The 19,830-nt window shown below is 54.6% G+C and overlaps 1 protein-coding gene across 4 annotated transcripts in view; it reads left to right on the forward strand.

Moving 5' to 3' along the window:
- Nucleotides 1-1,606: 1,606 nt before the first annotated feature.
- Nucleotides 1,607-19,830, forward strand: part of LOC128786750 (GDNF family receptor alpha-4) — a 72,740-nt gene continuing 54,516 nt past the window's right edge. For 3 of the 4 annotated variants that reach the window (XM_053940319.1, XM_053940320.1, XM_053940321.1), the window contains exon 1: nucleotides 1,607-1,967. In XM_053940319.1, coding sequence (XP_053796294.1) covers nucleotides 1,718-1,967 — 250 coding nt within the window. In that variant the 5' untranslated portion in view covers nucleotides 1,607-1,717. Of the gene's footprint in view, nucleotides 1,968-12,708; nucleotides 12,802-19,830 lie in introns of those variants that run through there. The other variant, XM_053940322.1, reaches the window with a different exon arrangement.

Below are 19,830 nucleotides of genomic sequence, written 5' to 3' on the forward strand. Positions count from 1 at the left end.
GCAGAGGACTGTTAAATGGATAGTTCCAGACTGGAACATGGTAGAAGCTTTCAAAAGGAGAGGAAGGCCGGGGAGGAAGGCCAAGGATTACACTTTCCTTTTGATTTGCCAAGTGGGAAGAAAAAAAAGGAAAAAAAAGAAAATAAAAAATACTTTCTTGACTTTTTCTGTTTGATATATAACACCTACAAATGGCTGTATGAATTATTTCCCTTCTCTGTTTTAATCCTGAAAAATAAAAGTGTGCAGCTCCTTTGCAGGAAGGATTAATGAGGTGATGCAACGAGGAAATGCAAGTTAAGAACCCTGAACAGCTCCAGCGGAAAAAAATAAAAACTTCCCAGAGCATTCAAATACCTGTTCAGTGAAAAGATCTGAGCCAGCAGTGGGAAAAAGCTCTCTCTGCAAATATCCAAAATCACTGCCTGGGAGGGGTGGGGAAAGTGTCCTGGTCATCCCTGAGTCATCCAGGGAGCCAGGGAAGGGAAGGGAAGGGAAGGGAAGGGAAGGGAAGGGAAGGGAAGGGAAGGGAAGGGAAGGGAAGGGAAGGGAAGGGAAGGGAAGGGAAGGGAAGGGAAGGGAAGGGAAGGGAAGGGAAGGGAAGGGAAGGGAAGGGAAGGGAAGGGAAGGGAAGGGAAGGGAAGGGAAGGGAAGGGAAGGGAAGGGAAGGGAAGGGAAGGGAAGGGAAGGGAAGGGAAGCTGTGTTAGGAGCAGGAGGTGGCTGAGCACAGCACACTGACTCGGGAACGAGGCTGTCCCTACTCCATCATTCAGTTAATTACTGGGGAGCCTGAAGATGCCACTACATGTTTTGTGTCTCAGGTACTCCATGCATGAAATGGAGGTGGTGAAAAATGATGCTCACTCATCATCATAAAGATGAAGGAGCCAGGCTCTGCTGCTTGGCTCCCTAAAACAGGGTCACTTGCTGGGCCGTAGGGATTAGAGCTGGGGGAAGCAGCAGGGAATGGTGGTGAGGGACCAGAGCACCACGATGAAGGAGGTGTGGGGACCTGGATGGAAAGTTATGGAAGCACATCACCCGAATTTACAGAGGGTTTTGGAGGAGAACTGGGAGGTCATCACGTTCCAGGGGATTCTGGAAGGTGCCGTGGCCGGGAGGGGGGTAGGACGTGCCCAAGTCTTCAGGGCAGTGTCACTGCCAACAACACTCGGGAGTAGGACGCATCTGCGAGGCGATGAGGCCGGTGCTTCCATCCGAATGGGAGGGTTGGGGAGGAGGGGAGAGATGTCGGGACCCTCCAGGAGGGCAGCGGGCAAGGAAGAAGCCAGCCTGGGGCTTGCAGGGTGACAGAGGACATGAACAAGCACTGGAGAACCCCCGCCCGGGGCCGGGGATGCGGGGCCGCGGAGGAGGAGGCGGGGGCCGGACCACCAAGCCCCTCCCCGAGGCCGCGGCGGGGCGGGAGCGGCCCGGGGAAGGCGGCGAGGCTGCCCCGGCGCTCGGGCACGGCGGAGCTGCGCCCGCCGCGAGTTCCGCTGCTGAGAGGGGAGGGAGAAAACAAAACATAAAAACACATCACAAGGGAAAAAAAAAAAAAAAAAAAAAAAAAAAAGGAAAAAATATAATAAGAGGAAAGGAAAATTGAGTAATTAATACGCATGAAATAATTGTAAGCAGCTCGGGAGCGGCCCCTCCGCGGAGGATGGGGCGGAGGGCGGCCGGCAGCCCGCGGTGCCCGGCGCGGCTGCGGGCATGACCCGGGGCCGGAGCGGGGCCGGGCCGGCCGGGGGAGCGCTCGGGCCGGGGGGGCCGGGCCGGGGCGCGGGGCCGCCTCCCTCCCTCCGCCCTGCCCAGCCCTCCGCGCATCCTCCGGCACCGCCGAGCCGCGCCGAGCCGCGCCGGGCCGGGCCGGGGGTCCGAGCCGAGCCCAGTCGGTGGGGCCGAGCCGTGCCGAGCGGGAGGATGAGGGGCGTCCTCTGCTTCTGCACCCTGATCCTCCTGGGTGAGTAGCGCGGCGCGGGGGGAACGGGGGCACAACTTTCTGCCGGGCTCGCTTGCGGGGGTATTTCGGGCACCCCCGGGCGGGGGGGGGGGGGGGGGTCTCCTCTCCCCAGCGCTCCGGGAGCGGCGATGAACCCGGGTGGCATCACCGAGGCCGGGCTGGACGGGCTTGGAGCCGCCCGGTCTCTTGGAAGGTGTCGCTGCCCGTGGCAGGGGGGTCGGAACGAGATGCTCGCGAAGGTCCTTTCCAGCCCAAACCATTCCACGACTCCGTGCTCATCAGCTTTCTGTCGCCTCCTCTGCTCTGCACCCGAGCGCTGGGCTCTGCTGCTGTCATTTCGGGTCGTCCTGCTGGCCGCGGGGATGCCCAGATGTGCCCCGGAATTCAGGCACTTCTCGGGGCAGAGGGGCTCGCACGGGCAGTGCTGGGAGCGGGGAGGCAGATGTGCACAGCGCCGGGAATGCCCCGGTGCCGAGGCCGGGAGATGCCGGGGTTCGGGGCAGGTGTGTGCGGGGTGGCAGCCCCAGCTCTGTCACCGCTCTGTCACCGCTCTGTCACCGCTCTGTCACAGCCTCGAGCGAGCCGCGCGTGTGGCGGGGTGCGCTCGGGGGTCCCTCTGCGGATTCCCTCACACCCCCCGAACCCAGCTGTCCTCAGGGCTTTGTTCTTGCACCGAGAGCAGGGAGTGAGGACCCCAGATGTTCCCCCCATCCCTGTGGAGCGCTAAAGGCAGCCCTCGTCCCCTGGCGTGGCTGGGAGCTGCTGTCCCCGTGTCCGCGGGGATGTGGCTGCAGCTCCCGTGCTTTGAGCATCCCGCTCGCATCCTCCCTCTGCTCAGCTCGGAGCGGCCGCTTCTCCTGCGCGGTTCTCGGGGCTCCCGCGTCCGGGAAGAAGGAAACGCGGGTGAAGGGGCTACAGCCCCCGGCAGCGGCTGGGGATGGCCTGGGTGCCACCCCGGCTCCTCCCCTTGGGGCATTTTGTCCCCTCCCTGTGCTCCGTTGAGGCAACAAACCCAACATTGAGCCTGTGCTTAAATGGACCTGGAAGGGTTGTGGGGAGGTTAGGAATAGGATGCGCCTGTTCTCTTCGGGTGCCACTGCAGGAGGAAAAGGTCTTGGGGTGACTGCAAGTGGCTGGGACATCGTGGGGCGCCCGGCACTCGCTCCCTGCACGGCCCTCCTCCCGCTGGAGCCCCGCTCCTGGGGAGAACCGAGCTCCTGGGCAGGACCGAGCTCCTGGGCAGGACCGAGCTCCGGGCAGGACCGAGCTCCGGGCAGGACAGAGCTCCGGGCAGGACCGAGCCCCTGGCAGGACAGAGCTCCTGGGGAGAACCGAGCTCCGGGCAGGACCGAGCCCCTGGGCAGGACCGAGCTCCGGGCAGGACCGAGCTCCGGGCAGGACCGAGCTCAGGGCAGGACCGAGCTCCGGGCAGGACCGAGCTCCTGGCAGGACAGAGCTCCTGGCAGGACCGAGCTCAGGGCAGGACCGAGCTCAGGGCAGGACCGAGCTCAGGGCAGGACCGAGCTCCTGGCAGGACCGAGCTCCGGGCAGGACCGAGCTCCGGGCAGGACCGAGCTCCGGGCAGGACCGAGCGGGTTCTCCCGCGGTGGGGAGGCTCTGCCGGAGCTCCAGGTGACTCCCCGTGCCGGCTCTCCCTGTCACTAGATGTCAGCAGCACCAACTCTTCCAAGTCCCAAAGGCGGGTGGAGGGCGAATTCGACCCCCCCAGGAGGGACCGGCCATGCTCAGCCAGGGCCCACTTTGCTCCAGGGGCTCGGAGTGCCCCGGAGCTGGGCACGGCCGGGCGGGGATGGCCGCTCCTCTGGGGGCACGGGCTGTGCCCCGGGCTGGGCTCAGCCTCCCGCAGAGCTGCAGTTTTCCCTAAGGCTCTCGGGGCTCGGGGTGCGAGTCCCGGTCCCTGCAGGATCCGTTTTCCCAGCGGCTCGGATTGGCTGGCTCATTGATTGACTGCTTGATTGACTGGTGGCCTGATCGATTTCTCTAGAGAAAGTGGACTTAGAGAAAAGAGCAAATGGCCAGTTCCATTGTCGGCAGTGCCATTGGGAATAGGGGACAGGTGTTAGGGATACTTGTCACCTCTGCTCCAAGCCAGAGCAAAGCCATCAGCTGCTATTCACCCTTTGCCCTTCTGGTCCTGGGGTCTCCGGCAGGACCTTTTCACCCCTGGACTGGCATTTGACCCCTGCAGGCACAGCAGCACCCCAGCAGATGCTCCTGGACACCCTCAGCCTTTTCCCTAGGTATTTTTGGGATGTTTGTGTTATGGATGGACACAGAGATGTCCCTGGGGGATCCCCTGGGGGATCCAGGGTGCAGGGCTGGAGAGGGCAGGCACGAGCCCGGCAATTCCCAGCCTCATCCCCGCTGGCTGTGCACCCTGTGGGCTGCAGTATGAGCTCCTCGCTTTTGGTGTGTCCCCCTCTGGCATTTTTGGGATGATCCTGGCTGGGGGAGGCAGTTTTTGGTGAGATTAGGGCTCTCCTAATGGCAGTGTCACCATCAGCCAGCCTGGATGAAGATCACAGGTTCCTGCTGGCACAAGCACACAGGGTGGCCCAGAGCAGGCAGCTTGCAGAACTGAACAATGTTTTTATTTTCCTCAGCTGCTGCTCAGCCAGATGAGCTCCCAGAGCTGTTTCCCCAGCAGCCACGCTGGTGGCAGTGTGAGGACAGAGCAGGAGCACAGTCCCACCCCTGAGGATGAGGAACATGGCTTTGGGAAGCTCGTGGCTGCTGTAGTGTCCCCTGATACTTACTTGAATTCATGGCAATGGCTAGAAATCCCACTCACGGGGCACTGGTGAGGCTTTCAGGAATACTTTATGGAAAATCAGGGCTGCAGGAAGCACTGATACAGTTAAATATAAAGAGTTAATGAATTTGACAAGGACACTGGGCTACACCTGGAAGCAGCTCCCAAGGAGCTGCCCAGATCCCAGAGGACACATCGGTCCCTGCACTTCCAGAACAGCAGTGCAAGGGGAGGATGGAACGCCGGGCACAGCTGGAAGCAGCAGTTTGCTCCTGAACCCCCTGGCACCAGGAGTCAGCTCTGGCCCTGCTGGAGGGCAGGACCCCCAGGTGGCCGATTCCTGCTGCAGCTTTTCCTGCACTGCTCTCTTGCAGAATTCCTAGCCTGTTTGCCACAGGCTCTTCACAGATGCAATCAAACACGAGATCGTTTGGTGGATTTTCACCTGGTTTGGGAACTCAGATCCCAGGGGAAAAGCAGAACCAAATCTCTTGAAAAATGCATCTGTGTGTGTGAGAGAGGGAAACACTCTTAAATTAGTGGCTTTGTCAGTTCTGACAGGAGCAATCCACTATTTGCATCAACAGGAATGTGATATTTATGTCTGTCCACGTTGGTGCAGAGGAGAAATAAAACTTCTCCCTCAACAGGCTGCCGCAAATGCTGTGCAGACTCCTCAGCAAGGACCTTACCACACCCAGAAAATATTTTTTCCAGAGCTCTAGGGCCTTTAATAGTAATTATTGCTGGGTAAAAATTAGTACTACTTAAGGCTAATAATTAGTATGAATTACTGTGAATAGCATTTTATTTTGCTTTTGGAGACAGAAATGTCTTCCTTGCTCTCCTAGCAATTTTTACAGATGATTTCTATTGTGCCTGAAATTCCCTTCATCATTTTCACACAAGACCTGTTCATTTTTATAACTTTCCACTTGGTCATTTTAAAACATGACTTCTAATGTCTCTAAAGTTTTCCACCTTTTGATAAAAATACCTTGCTATCAAGATAGTCATGATTTCTTTTTCCCTGTAGTAGGGACTTTATATTCCTTTTGCTTCCTTAAAAAATATATAAATGACCTCTTTCTTCTCAACCCAAAAGTGAGAGAGGACAAATTGAAAGGTAGTTCTCCTGCTGGAAGAATTTTTTTTCAGAAGAATATATTTCACTGAAAAAATAAAAAGCAACAAAACTATGAAAGGTTTGTTCCTGTCAACCTTCAGTTCAGTACAGCTCCCTTGTTTCAAAAAGCACCTGTGAGGATCCCCTGTGCTAGCACCTCCTGGCAGAGACCTCCGTGCCTGCTGGGCTGAGGCAGGAGGGCAGGGCAGACCTCACCCACCCGAGTCCCTGCCTTCCCCCTGTGCTCCATCCATCCCAGCTGGGAGGTGCAGCTGGGGCTCTGTGGGGCTGCACTCCTGGGAAAGCCCACTGGAGCCTCTGGCTGAGAGCGTGGGTCTAAGGAGGTGGACGGGAAGTGGAGCCACGGATGGATGATTCCTCCTGCAGAGGGAGAGGGAGGAAAGCCAAGTCTGTGTGGCTGGGCAGGGGGGTGTCCAGGAGGGGCTGTGCTGGTGGAGGACAAGGACCCAGGACTGCCTCACACAGGGCAAGGAGGGTTTCCAGAGGTGAAGCCACCATTTATCCTGGGCAAGGAGAACCTGGGAGTGCCCCAAGGAAGGAAAATGAGTCTGCAGGAAGGATATCTCACATTTAAATCACCCGTGAGTCATCCAGCACCTGGGGCTAATACCAGGGGATGCCACAGCTGGCTCTGGCTGAGCTGGGTGAGCTTGGTGGGTGTTGGGAGAGGCTGTGGTCCTCATGGATGTTGCCAGGCATCTCCCTGCATCTCAGCAGAGAGGTGGTGGAGGCCCCACCTCTGGAAGCATTCAAGCTGAGGCTGGATGGGGCTGTGAGCAACCTGGAGTAGTGGGAGATGTCTCTGCTCTTGAAAAGTTCCTTTCAACTCAAACCAGTCTGTGACCGGGATTTTCGATTAAATGAACTTTAAAAGGTCCCTTCCAAGCCAAACTCTTCTGTGACTCTGTGGTGAGAAGTCCTGCCCCAGCTGCAGGTCTGCCTTGGGGCCCTTTAGTCCCTCAATGTCACATCTTTCCCTGCCCTTGGGGACGATCCTTGCTCAGCACACAGCCGTGCTGTGCTCAGAGCCTGCTCATCCCCTGTGTCTCTGCCCCACTGCCTGCAGCAGGTGGCTGGAAGGGCTGGATGACCCCAGAGAGGCAAAATAAACCTCACTGTGCCCTGCCTCAGTGTCCTCATGGGGAAAAGTTCTTCCCTGTGTCCTGTAGTATTAGACAAATATTCCCCAGCTCAAAACTGCTCTGGCCATATCCTGTCACTTCCCTTCATGTCAATCCATCTCCTTCCTCCACAGGTGTCCCCTCCAAGCTCAGGGGGGACCTTGTGGCTCTGCACCGCTCCTGCCAGGAGGGGACAGCCAGGGGGTCGGGCTGGGAACAGGGAACAGGGACAGGAGGAGAGGGAACGGCCTCAGGGGAGCCTCGGGGTGGGCACTGGGGAAATTCCTCATGGGAAGGGCAGGGCTGGAGTGCCCATCCCTGGAGGGATTTCAAAGCTGTGTTGGTGTGGCACTCAGGGACATGGGCAGTGCTGGGGAATGGGGGGAATGGTGGGACTCAGTGGTCTTTTCCAATGTAGAGGGCTTTTCCAATTTAAATTACTCTGTGACTCACTTTTTCTCTTTCTATGCAAATCCATCTGGAAAGCAGTTTGCATGAAAGATTCAGTACGAGCAGTTGTGCTGTGGCTCTGATTTATAGAATCCAAGTGGCAAAGCCTGTGTGTGATACCTGTCCCCACGAGGGCTCTGGCAGAGTTATTGCAGCACTCCCCCTCTGCTGATGACATATGGCTCTGAGGGCTGCTTTGACACACAAGAGCAGGCAGCTGGGCTTTGAGGGGAGAGGAATGGGACAGATTTCTCGGTGCTTCTTCCAAAAGGAGGATCAAATTGCTCATCTTTCAAACACCTCCAAGCTCAGGCATCTCTTTGTTACCCTCAAGGGGTGGCAGTGCACTTTGGGATGGGAGTTTAAACACCTCCAGATGCTAACGGGCTGTGAGTTAAGGCTTGAGAAACCGGAGGGTTTTCCCTCCTCACCTCCTGTCACTTGTGCAGTCAAAAAGAAGGCCAGGCACACAGTTTGGGTTAGACCCCACCCGCAGTGCTGCTGCCCATGCTGCTCAGGGGGCTCAGCTCTCCTCTGCCTCCAGGGACCTGGGCCGCCCGTGGCTGCAAGCCAGGAGGAGTGGGAGCGCCCAAGGAAGAGTTCAGCTCCAGACAGTCAGCAAGGAGGAGCTCGCGGAGCCCTGCGTGATCTGAGGTCTCTGGAGCCTCAGAAATGAACTGGACCCAGCAAGTGTTCAGGACAGGTCCTGAGAGAGCTCCGGGGTGCCTTAAGAGGTGCTGAATTGAACTCCTTCTCTGTAAAATAATCAGGCTTTGCTTCGAGCTTTGCATCAAATGAGGCTGGCTGGTGCCTCCTGGGAAATCCCATCCTCCTCGATTAATCAGAGCAAAAGAAATACAGGGCAGCCACAGCCTCGTGGGAAGGGAGCCTTCACTTGGAACATGGCTGTGAATTCTTGTTTTGAGCAAACAGCGTGTCTGGGCCACCACTCTGCAGAGTTCATGTGGTCCTGTCCGTGAGAATTTTACATAAACAGCCAAATCAATCATAAAGGGGTCGGAATTTCTCCATTCATCTTCTTTTACTGTTGCAGTCTTTATTGAACACTTTGCTCTCATTTTTTCCTTCCTGCTGCCCAAACTGGACCCCCCTAAGTGTCACCTCCACCTTATTTAACTGCTGCAGCCTTTATTGAACACTCTGTTTTATTTTTTTCCTCCTGCTGCTCTAATTGGATCCCCCAAAGGCATCACCTCCACCGTGATTACAACTCAAATGTTTTTCTGTGCCTTTCTCAGTCTAGACAAGGTGTCCCTGCCCGTGGCAGGGGTGTAAGGGGATGAGCTGTAAGGTCCCTTCCAGACCAAACTGTCCCACGGTTCCATGGCTGTGTGCTGTGTCCCCATAGCTGCTGTCTGGGATCTGCACTCCCGCTCCAAAGTGCTGGCTGTAGAGGCAATGATTTGTCTTGCAGCCAACCCACCCCCCTTCCTCAAGGCTGCTCCAGTAAGGAAATGCAGGAGGAAGCTCACAGCTCCCCAGTCACCTGTGTCTGGCTCTGGATAAACAGCTCTTGGAGTCAGAGTACCTGTTTCCCCTGGTGCTGTCGCTTCCCTGCGTGTGCAGAGCGATAAGCTGCCCGTGCCAGCCTGCCCAGGGAGCTCAGCTCTCCTGCCTCAGTCCTGCAGCCTGCAGGGAGGCAGCAGCTGGCTCCTGCACAGCTTTGATGTTGGTGTGAGCAGCACGGGCACCTTAAAGAGCTGTTGCAGGGCTGGAGGTGACAGAAGCCCCTGGAATCTTCTGCAAGGAGGGCTGCAGGTGAGGCCATCATGTTAGTGCCTGTGAGTGGAGAGGAGAGCAGACCTGCATGCTGAATTCCCGGGGCTTGGGAAGAACCAGAGGTGTTTGAGCTGTTTGTGTGAGCCCAGCCAAGGCTGAGCATGCTGAAGCGTTCCCTGCCTGCCGAGGAGCTCGCTCCTCCCTGCAAGGTTAGCTGATCTGACACGAGTCACAGCAATTTCACGGCACATTCTTCCCCCCTTCCAAGACATTTGTCTTGTTTCTTCCTCTTGGTGAGAGATCATAACCCAGCGAGGCTGCTTGGGAGACAAACTGCTCACCTTGGGCTGTGTCACAGCCCTGGGGGAGCACAGAGCTTTCCTGCAGTGTGGGAAAAGTGCTCAGGGGTGGTGGTGCTCAGAGCCCGGGAAAACCTTCAAGGTAACGTGACAGAGGTGTCTCCACAAGGAGCTGGAATGAGGAGGAGCTCGAGCTGTGTGTGAGGAATGTAATAGCTTCAGAACAGACAATGCTGTGGCTCTGACACCTCCTCCTGAGCGCCCCAAATTTGGGCAAGACTGTGGGCTCACACCTTTTGTCTGCTGCCTGGCAGGGAATTGCTGCAGGAGAACGGAAATGGTTGCACTCTGTGATCTCAGAGGTATTTTCTAACCTAAAAGATTCTATGGTTCTCTTAATAAAAGCTTCGAAGGGAGAAGAGCCAGTTTCCCCTTAGCGGGCCGATGGGTTCACTGGAGGATTTGTCAGGTTTTGGAGAATTAGCAAACCTTAAACCAAAAATGCTGCCCTGTGGCACTCCCCAAAAGTGCCTGGGTGCCCCATTCCCTGGGAATATGCTGGTTTTCCCTACCCAGAGAGAAATCTTGTCTCCTTTTTGCTATCACTTGGAATGCTGAAAGGAAATGTCCTGAGATGAGAAACCCCCTGTAGGACGGAGCTTTAGAGGCTCTCCTGCTGTTTTGGGAACTCTGCTGAACTTGCACTACAGGAGCTCTCTGTTGGGGCCAGAGGTTTTGGGAAGGACACAGTGGAGAAGGCTCTGAGCAGATTCTGCTCTGGAGGTGGGATGTGGAAGAGAAGAGGCTCCTGAGGTGTCAGACGGGAGATGCAGATGGAGCTTCCCATGGTAACGGAATTCAGGAGCTGGGAGGAGGAGCATGCAGGGCTGGGAAGGTCTGAGAGCCATTCTGGATCCAGGGAAGCCCTGGGGGCTGGATTTTCCTTCTGTGGGAGGTGATGTGTTTCCCTGCAGGTGAAGTGACAGCTCTGGGAGTCTCTGTCAGTGTGGAGTGTGGACACATCCCGGGAAAGGCAGTGGCAGAGTTACCTCCTCCTGGGACTAGTGCAGGGAAATTTCTCTCCCTCTCCTGGTATTGCTTCGTGCCTCCTCCCAACGGAGCAGCCAGGGCAGCCCTTAATGTGTGCTGGAAAGCCTGTTAGTAATTAAGCACCTGACTCCAGGGGTCCAGATCTCTAATTGAGTTCATTAGATTCTATTGCATTACCAGTAAGTTTTGATCATAATGGAAGGGCTGGAGCAAAAAATGAACTAACAAACAGGAATTAAAAGAAACCCAAATAGCAAGAAGAAATCCAGTGAACTCCCCCAGAAGTGTTTAATCTGCAGGGTGAGTCTGTCCCATGGGATGAGGAATTGCAGCATCTGTCTCTGGGTCTCTCAGGTTTTGGATAATGATGCAAATTCACTGCATCCACATGTAAAATCAGGATATTTTTAAAACAGGGGAATTCTTGTGAGGCAGAACCAGGAGTGTTTGACCCAGGATATTTGCGTTTGTGGTCAGCAGCAAACTCCAAGCTGGGACCAGGAGCAATGTGACTTTCAGCTGCACCTGCCTGAGCACAGAGCCCACTGAGCTCTTCCTCTGTGCTCAGGCAGGACCAAAGTCAAGAGGAGTGCTCTGAGAACCAGGGGGAGCAGGGATCCTGCCTTGCACTGGGACTGGGTGTGCTCTGCTGAGGGCTGCTCAGCCACACAGGGGGAGCAGCCACGGAGCAGGACACGGAGCAGCCTCTGGCAGAAGGGCAAGCTGGAAAACAGAAGCTCATTTCCCAGAAAAATATTGGGCTTTTGGTACAGCTTGACTTTGGAACAACAATGACAGATCAGGAACAGTAAAATTGGAAATAAAAGATAGCAAGTGGAAAATAAAATGCTTATTAAGTATAATTCCAGGGGAAGAAAAATGAGGACTAAAATGAAGCCGCAGATGTTTCTCTTCTGTTTTATCTGCTTTTATTAAGACAACAGAAAATGGTCTTCCCAGAGGGACCTCGGACAGGAAGAGAAATGGAATCTGTCTCTCACTTGTCCCCTGCCCACACACCAGACAGGGATGGTCCCAGAGGCTGGAGGAAATGGTTTCCTCTCACCTGGTTTTCACTTGGTCTTCTGAGCTTCTCCTTTCAGTTGAGAGACGTTGGCAGGCCTGGAGGGACACTTCTCCTCCCTGCAGATTGGTGTTATGAAGTCAGTCCCAGTGACACTTTTGGCTCTTTTCTTGATCTGTGAGATGAACCCAGCTGAAGCCACCAAGTTCTCATGCCCTCCAGGGAGCAGCTGATGCTGGAGGGAGAAGTCAAGAACCCATCATTTCAATCTGCACAACTGAAACAATGAAAGATAAAGAAAATTAGATTAAAACATTATTTAGCATTTTGTTTTTCTACTTGCAAAGCCCAGATTTCCCCAGGGAACATATTTTTCCATGGTTAAAAGAGAAAGAAAGAAATCCAATTAGAAATTTCTGTTTCACAAACCTGATGGCTCTAGTCCTAATGGTGGTTGGAAGTACATGGAGTTGGTGACTTCTGGTGGTCACAGAGGCCACCCAGAGCCCAGGAGCATTTGGAGCCATGGGAGTTTGCTTGTCCCACCTGTCAAATCCCTGAAGAGGTTTTGGCCATGGCCAACCAGTCCTGTCCTGGGCACTGCTCCCAAGCCAAGGACCATTCCCAGCTGGCGTGTGAGGGCTTGCTCTGCTTTGCAGGGGAGGGGAGTTTACAGCCTGGCTGGGGCAGTTCTGGGCTGTTGGGACCTTGACTTTCCTGGATTCAGGAGCGAGGCAGGGCACTGAGACCTCCCTTCCCCTCCCTGCCCGTTCCCCAGGCAGCTCCCAGGCACTGCTGGACAAACACGTTTCAGTTTGGTCTCCTCCAGCCCTGCGTGCCTTCCCTTCCTGCTGCCTCCAGCCCCCAGGGCAGAGCGCTGGCCGTGACAGGAGCTGGCAGGACACAGATGGTGGCCCTGGCTGATGGATGTACGGGGAGCAGACCAATCTGCCCAGGGGTGGAGGTGTGAGCAAACCCAGAGCACCTGGAGCCAGCCCCAGGCCAGGCCGGTGCCTGCGAGGCCACCAGGAGCTCCCTGCAGAGCTCCGTGAGCTCTGCCCTGCCCTCTCCAGCAGGAAAAGCCTTGCTTGGCTTGCACTGCCCTGAGCACGGCCTCAAAGAGCAAGAGAAGGCACGGGAGAGATGCCTGGGGTGCCTGGTTTATCCACAGCTGACGAGGGAAGAAAGACACAGCAGAGAACATGATCACACTCTATAAATACCTTCAAGGTAACAGTGCCAGGGGAAGAAGAGGATTAGTCACACTCCTGTTAAGACAGGGAGGGGAGGAGAGACAGCAACAGCGTGAAGCAGTGAAGGAAAAAGTTTTGAGTATTAGGAGTGAAATGTTTAGGCTATTTTTCTTTCTCATTTATAAAGAAAAAAGAAATTGCAGGGTCTCAGTTGGAGCTATCCTTGAGGCTTGATGAATTTCTTCAGGGGAGTTGTGAGTCATAGGCATGAGGAGTAACCAGTGCATGGTTGTGTAGGGCCTGCAGGCCCTGGGTGCACCCAGGAGTCAAACAAGGGGCCAGAGTGGCCTTTGAGTCAGCAAGTGTCACCAGGCAGAGGGTCACCCTGCTGCCTGCAGGGCCTCCAGGGCTGGCCACAGCTCCTTCCTTTTCCCCCAGTACATCCCAAATTCGTGTGGAAGGTGGTGCTGCTCGGTCCCAGTGCCACTGGATGCTGGAGCTGGGTCGGGGCAAGCCCTGAGCTCTGCCTTGGCTCCTCCTCTGCACTAGAGCAGTGTGGAACCCCACACCAGTGTCCCCCTCTGCACCTCCCAGGACAGGAGAGCTCCTCCCTCACACCTGGCCCTGTTCTCCCTGGCATGGAGCTGGGCCAGGCAGGAGTTTGGAGGTCCCCTCCCTAGGGGTTGGCTCCAAGTCAAGCTTGGACAATCACTCCCATTGTCACCTTCCATTATGCTGGGACTCAAAAGTAAATGTTTTCCAAAAAATACAGGTTGCTGCCGCCAAGATTTTTCCCCCTCTCAAGTAAGGGCCAAGAACTCTGTCTTCTCATAACAAATCAGCTGGGCAAATATAAGTGTCCCTGGAGAAAACCCTCCAGGCTGGTAAGAATTAACACGTTGATTCAACTAAAGGTAAACAATTGAATTGTGTTGGTCTTCCAACTGTTTTTCTGAGGAAATGAATCTTGTGTATGTCAGTCTGTCCCCCCCAGTAGTTTTTGGGCCAATCAGACAGAATCACAGATTCATGGAGTGGTTTGTGTTGTAAGGGTTCCAAAAGCTCATCTCCTTCCACTAGCCCAGATTGCTCCAAGCCCCATCCAACCTTGTTTGATAAGAAGTTTCAGAAGAAGTTCAGATCCCACAAGCTTTGGAAATGGGATTGAGCTCCTTGTGCTCCCTACAGTGGGAAAAGTTAGCTCAGAGCAGAAGAGGAATGTGTGGAAGGAGATGTAGAAATCCAGCTGCTTTCCTAGTGCTGCCTATTTTGCGCCAGGTTGCAGGCACACAGTTTGTGGTGATTGGGAGTGGGATAAGCCCCATCCCCAGTGGGTGCAGCTGTGAGGAGCAGGTGAGCAGCACTGACAGCAAAGGCACACGGAGTGCCCAGGTGTGCTGAGCAACCTCACAGGGCACAGAGGGCACACGGGTGCAGGGTGTGAACGGGAGGGGATAAAAGGCTGGGCTGGAGAACAGGAGGTGTGGTGTTCCTGTGTGTGGGGTGAAGCTTTCTGAAACTGTGTGGTGATGCTCTGGGTATCATGGCTGTCTCAACTGTGACATGTGCTGCAACACCAGGTGAGTTTTTTTTTCTTAGGAGAGTGGGTGGCTTGTTGCAGGAACTCCCCAGGTTGTATTTTCTTGCTGTGGTGTCACCTTGGACGTGTCAGGGGTGTGGGAGGGTGGCTCGGGGGCAGCAGGAGACTGCTGGTGAGGAGGGGAACTGGGGAAAGAACAGGCTCAGGTAGAAACTCCCGGGGTTTGAGTCCCTCCTGGTGACAGAGCCTGGGGAACAGGGAGCACCTGGCTGTAGCAAGGCTTTTGGTCAGCTCCAGCCCCAGGTCTGTGTGCCTCCCCAAGCTGCTGGCTCGGGGGGGACACAGCTGTGTCCAGCCCACACTTTGTGGGTGGCAGAGGGCAGGGCCAGGGCAGGAGTGGTGAGGAACTGGCTCCAGCAGCTCCTGTGACCTTGCACAGGGAAGGGGCAGGGATTAGGTTAGAGGAACTGCCTGGTGCTTTCTCTGCCTCTGGGTGTTTGAGTGGTGTGCTCCCATCTGAACCTCACTGCCCCTTCCCTTCGTTCCTGGTCCTGCTGGCCCACAAATCCAGGCAGCAGAGCTTCTGATCTGCCCCTCTGTGTGTTATACAGAAATCACAGGGTGATAGATCACAAGGAAAAAAGGGTGAAAGAGAGGGAGGGAAAAAGATGTTCCTTCATGGTGCTTTTGTTTTCTAACAATGTTGACATTATGTGGAGTAACCGAGTAGAAAATCTGCCTATCGTTTGGGAGCTGGTGAGCAGGAAGATGTTATTATCCCAGCCTTTTATGCCTCTTTACCCTGTCTGGATCAGAGGAGATAAATGTGTAGATAGGAGCCTCAGCTCCTGTCTTTATTTAAGCTGTCAGGTACTGCTGTGTTATTTTATGATGATTGTTATAGAAAGCCTCCACAAAGAGATATATGTTTCTATATTCACCCTTGTTTCCTATTTTAATCTATAATTTAAAAACAAGAGATGCATTTCCCTTTATTATTTTTATTTGTAGCGTTAGTGTTTCTCATTCACTCTTATTTTTCAGATAAACATTCACAGTCACAAAGCACTTAAAATATGCACATAATCAATCTTCTCTGTTCTCTTTTGGGCTCCCTTTTGACTGTTATTGCAGTCGTACTTTAATTTACACATTAATGCCAAAGCATCTTTAGTGCAGAGCGCGTTCCCGGCGGGACACACGGACACGTGGCCATCACCTGAGCCACACCCACGCAGCTCAGGCCAGGCACACCTGCATGTGGAATGAGGCCAGAGCCACTTCTGTGGAGGTGACACAGCCCACGGAGCTAGGAGCAGTTTGGAACAGGGTGCCCAGAGAAGCTGTGGCTGCCCCATCCCTAAAAATGTTCAAGGCCGGCTTGGACGGGGCTCTGACCAACCTGATTTTGTGGAAGATGTCCCTGCTCATCACAGGGGGGAGGACTAGATGACCTTTGAAGGTCCCTCCAACTCAGACCATTCAATAATTCTGTGTTTCTCTCGCCCCAGAGGCAGACATGCTGCCCAGGCTGGTTTTATGTGGGCATGCAGCTAAAACCCCAGAGCCTCAGCAGCACGGGGCTGAGCTCAGCCTCCAAAGAAACGCTTCCCTCCAGGAGCTGGTCATTTCCCTCTCACTGCTCCTCAGCCCCGCGTTTCCCTCTCACTGCTCCTCAGCCCCACGTTTCTCACTCGCTGCTCCTCAGCCCCACATTTCTCACTGCTCCTCAGCCCACATTTCTCACTCACTGCTCCTCAGCCCCGTGTTTCTCTCTCACTGCTCCTCAGCCCCACATTTCTCACTGCTCCTCAGCCCCACATTTCTAACTCACTGCTCCTCAGCCCACATTTCTCACTCACTGCTCCTCAGCCCCGTGTTTCTCTCTCACTGCTCCTCAGCCCCACATTTCTCACTGCTCCTCAGCCCCACATTTCTCACTGCTCCTCAGCCCCACATTTCTAACTCACTGCTCCTCAGCCCACATTTCTCACTCACTGCTCCTCAGCCCCGTGTTTCTCTCTCACTGCTCCTCAGCCCCACATTTCTCACTGCTCCTCAGCCCCACATTTCTCACTGCTCCTCAGCCCCACGTTTCTCACTCACTGCTCCTCAGCCCCACATTTCTCACTGCTCCTCAGCCCCACATTTCTCACTGCTCCTCAGCCCCGTGTTTCTCTCTCACTGCTCCTCAGCCCCACATTTCTCACTGCTCCTCAGCCCCACATTTCTCACTGCTCCTCAGCCCCACATTTCTCACTCACTGCTCCTCAGCCCCACGTTTCTCTCTCACTGCTCCTCAGCCCCACATTTCTCACTGCTCCTCAGCCCCACATTTCTCACTCACTGCTCCTCAGCCCCACGTTTCTCTCTCACTGCTCCTCAGCCCCACATTTCTCACTGCTTCTCAGCCCCACATTTCTCACTGCTTCTCAGCCCCACATTTCTCGCTGCTCCTCAGCCCCACGTTTCTCACTCACTGCTCCTCAGCCCCACATTTCTCACTCACTGCTCCTCAGCCCCACATTTCTCACTGCTCCTCAGCCCCATGTTTCTCTCTCACTGCTCCTCAGCCCCACATTTCTCACTGCTCCTCAGCCCCACATTTCTCACTGCTCCTCAGCCCCACATTTCTCACTCGCTGCTCCTCAGCCCCACGTTTCTCACTCACTGCTCCTCAGCCCCACATTTCTCACTGCTCCTCAGCCCCACATTTCTCACTGCTCCTCAGCCCCGTGTTTCTCTCTCACTGCTCCTCAGCCCCACATTTCTCTCTCACTGCTCCTCAGCCCCACGTTTCTCACTCACTGCTCCTCAGCCCCACATTTCTCACTGCTCCTCAGCCCCACATGCGCACTCTGAGGCCGAGTTGCAACGGGACAGCAGCCAGCAAATGTGAGCAGTAAATACAAGGGGCACGGAGCTTTGCTGGTACATCCATGTTCACCCTCCTGCTTCTTCACAAGCATGGACAGGGACTCTTTCTCTTCCTTTTTTCTGGGTGAATTTCTACTGGTTTTTTCTGTTCATACCCCAGGTAGCCAAAGGCTGTGTGCTGGTGAAAGGGGTTTTGCTGGAAAAGCAAGTGATTGGCATATCAAAGGACAGAATGACAGACTGACAGACTGGTTTGGGTTGGAAAGGACCTGAAAGCCCATCCAGAGCCAACCCTGCCATGGCAGAGACACCTCCCACTGCCCCAGGCTGCTCCAAGCCCTGTCCAGCCTGGCCTAGGACACTGCCAGGGATCCAGGGGCAGCCACAGCTGCTCTGGGCACCCTGTGCCAGGGCCTCACACCCTCCCAGGGAACAATTCCTTGCCTTTTATAATACCTTCCAGAATATTGAGGTATTTTCATTGTATCAGGGCACTGAGCTTCCCATGGGTTCCTGGGAGAGCTGGGTACCAGAGAAGGAGGTGAATCTGTGGGCCTGAACCGGATATCTACTGTACATCTAGATTTTGGGTGAGTTCGCTTGAGCTGAGCTCATCTCCATGATTCCTCTGGTTCTTGTTGTCTCCAAGTCCTGTGGCCTTCCCTGCTTAAAACATCCCTGTATTCTGCAGCCATGGGCTCCAGACAGCACCACAGGAATGACCATGGCTGAAGCCAGCGCAGGGCTCGTGAGCTGGTGGTCTCCTGGGTTAAACAAAGGTTGTTGAAACCATCTCATCCCACTTCTTCCTCTGCAAATATGTCTTTCATCCTCTGCAGATACTTAGAATCCTTTGTCTTTTGGGAGAAAGTATCTGCCTTCTGTTTTGGTTTTATTTTTGGATTTAAAATTATGTCATGATATAGCCTTTACAGAGCTAAAAATGTTTCACAGGCAGAAACACGGCAGCCTGTCCATCCCTGGGATGGACATGAGGAGGGGCTGTGTGACTGACCCCTGTCCCAGGTCCATCCCTGGCAGGGGCTGTGACTGACCCCTGTCCCAGGTCCATCCCTGGCAGGGGCTGTGACTGACCCCTGTCCCAGGTCCATCCCTGGCAGGGGCTGTGACTGACCCCTGTCCCAGGTCCATCCCTGGCAGGGGCTGTGACTGACCCCTGTCCCAGGTCCCAGTGACCACGTGCTGTGCAAACATCCTCCCGGGGAGCCTGGTAACGACAGCTGCTTGAACAATTTCCAAGCAGGAACTTGGCACCACTTCAGGTTTAAAATACAGACAATTAGTAGAAGTGGTTTCAGTCTCGATTATTTCCCTCTTATGGCAGAGAAAGCATCTGTGGAAAGCTGGACAGTTTCTTTCCAAGAGTGTTACAATCATGTCCAAGGGGAGCAGGAGGGAATCCCAGAACTGGCTCAACATCTCCTATTCCTTCACATCTGAACCCTGTGCCAGGCAGTACCCACCTCTGTCCAACATTTTCTCAAGTCCTGGGTCTAGAAACTGTAATAGGAATTACAGGGGTTGCCAGCAACATTTTTGCTCTGTTTAGTTTAAATGCAGTCACTAACATCCAAATCAAAGGAGCTACATTTTTTAGAAAAAAAATTAGGAAGACTGAACAGCTATAGAAAAGATTCCTTCTGCTCCCAGGCTGAAACTTCCAAGAGGAAAAATCACATGAGGAGAACCCTGGTGCACACAGAGTCTAACACAGACATGTCTCTGTTCCAGAGGGGATTTTTCCCTGGGGTAAGCTGATATTTCTGTGTTGGCACTCAGCTCGTGCCCTGCTGTCAGGTCACAGGGCTGCAGGATGTTTCCCCACATCCATCACTTCTTGCAGGGGCAGTGGGAGGGTCCTTGGAGGTGTTCAGGAATCTGGATCCATGGGGAGGCTAGGGCACAGAGCTGCTGTCCCCACAGCCCTCAAAGCAAGGGGCGAGTTTCTCTGCATCACAGGAGAGCAGAGCTGCAGAGCTCAGCTCTGTCCTCTCCCTGCCAGTCCTTAGCTGACCTTTAAACTGGAAAGGTGCACAGAGCACCTTTTCCAGCACGCTTCCCAAGACTCAGGAAAAGTCTGTGCAAACTCTAGACGTGTGCTCCCTGCATCCCTGACCGTGGTGCTGCTCCCTGGGATGTGAGCCCCCAGGCTGGCACACCCGAGCTCTGTTTCTCCAAGGACAAGCTGCAGGGCAGGCTCCAGCAGAGGCTGAGGCATTTCCTTCCCCAGGGAGCTGCTCAGCAGTCAGGTCTGCAGTGTTCTGCAGGAGGTCCCTGTTGAGGTGCCCTGCTGCAGTCCTGGGCCCCCCAGCCCAGTGATGTCCCTGCCTCCCAGAGGGGTCCGTGTGGGGCACAGCACAGGCAGTGGGTGTGAAGGACCGGAGTGGTCTTAGCCTTGCCAATGGCCTGAACCTCTGAGCAATGACACTTATCCACTTATCACTTATCTTATTTTGTCTTCCTACGTGGGCAAGGAAAGTGCAGATCTTCTGGCTTCATGTAGGAAATTAATCCAAAGCTTGTGTGAGGGAATGACCCCTCTTGGTCCCACTGCATAGCCTTGTCCTTCTCCACCCCTGGCCACTTTTCCTGGCAGTTTGTGACAGCCAAATCCTACCTGTGGCTGTG

Source organism: Vidua chalybeata, chromosome 4 (assembly GCF_026979565.1).
Source record: "Vidua chalybeata isolate OUT-0048 chromosome 4, bVidCha1 merged haplotype, whole genome shotgun sequence".
Taxonomy (NCBI): domain Eukaryota; kingdom Metazoa; phylum Chordata; class Aves; order Passeriformes; family Viduidae; genus Vidua; species Vidua chalybeata.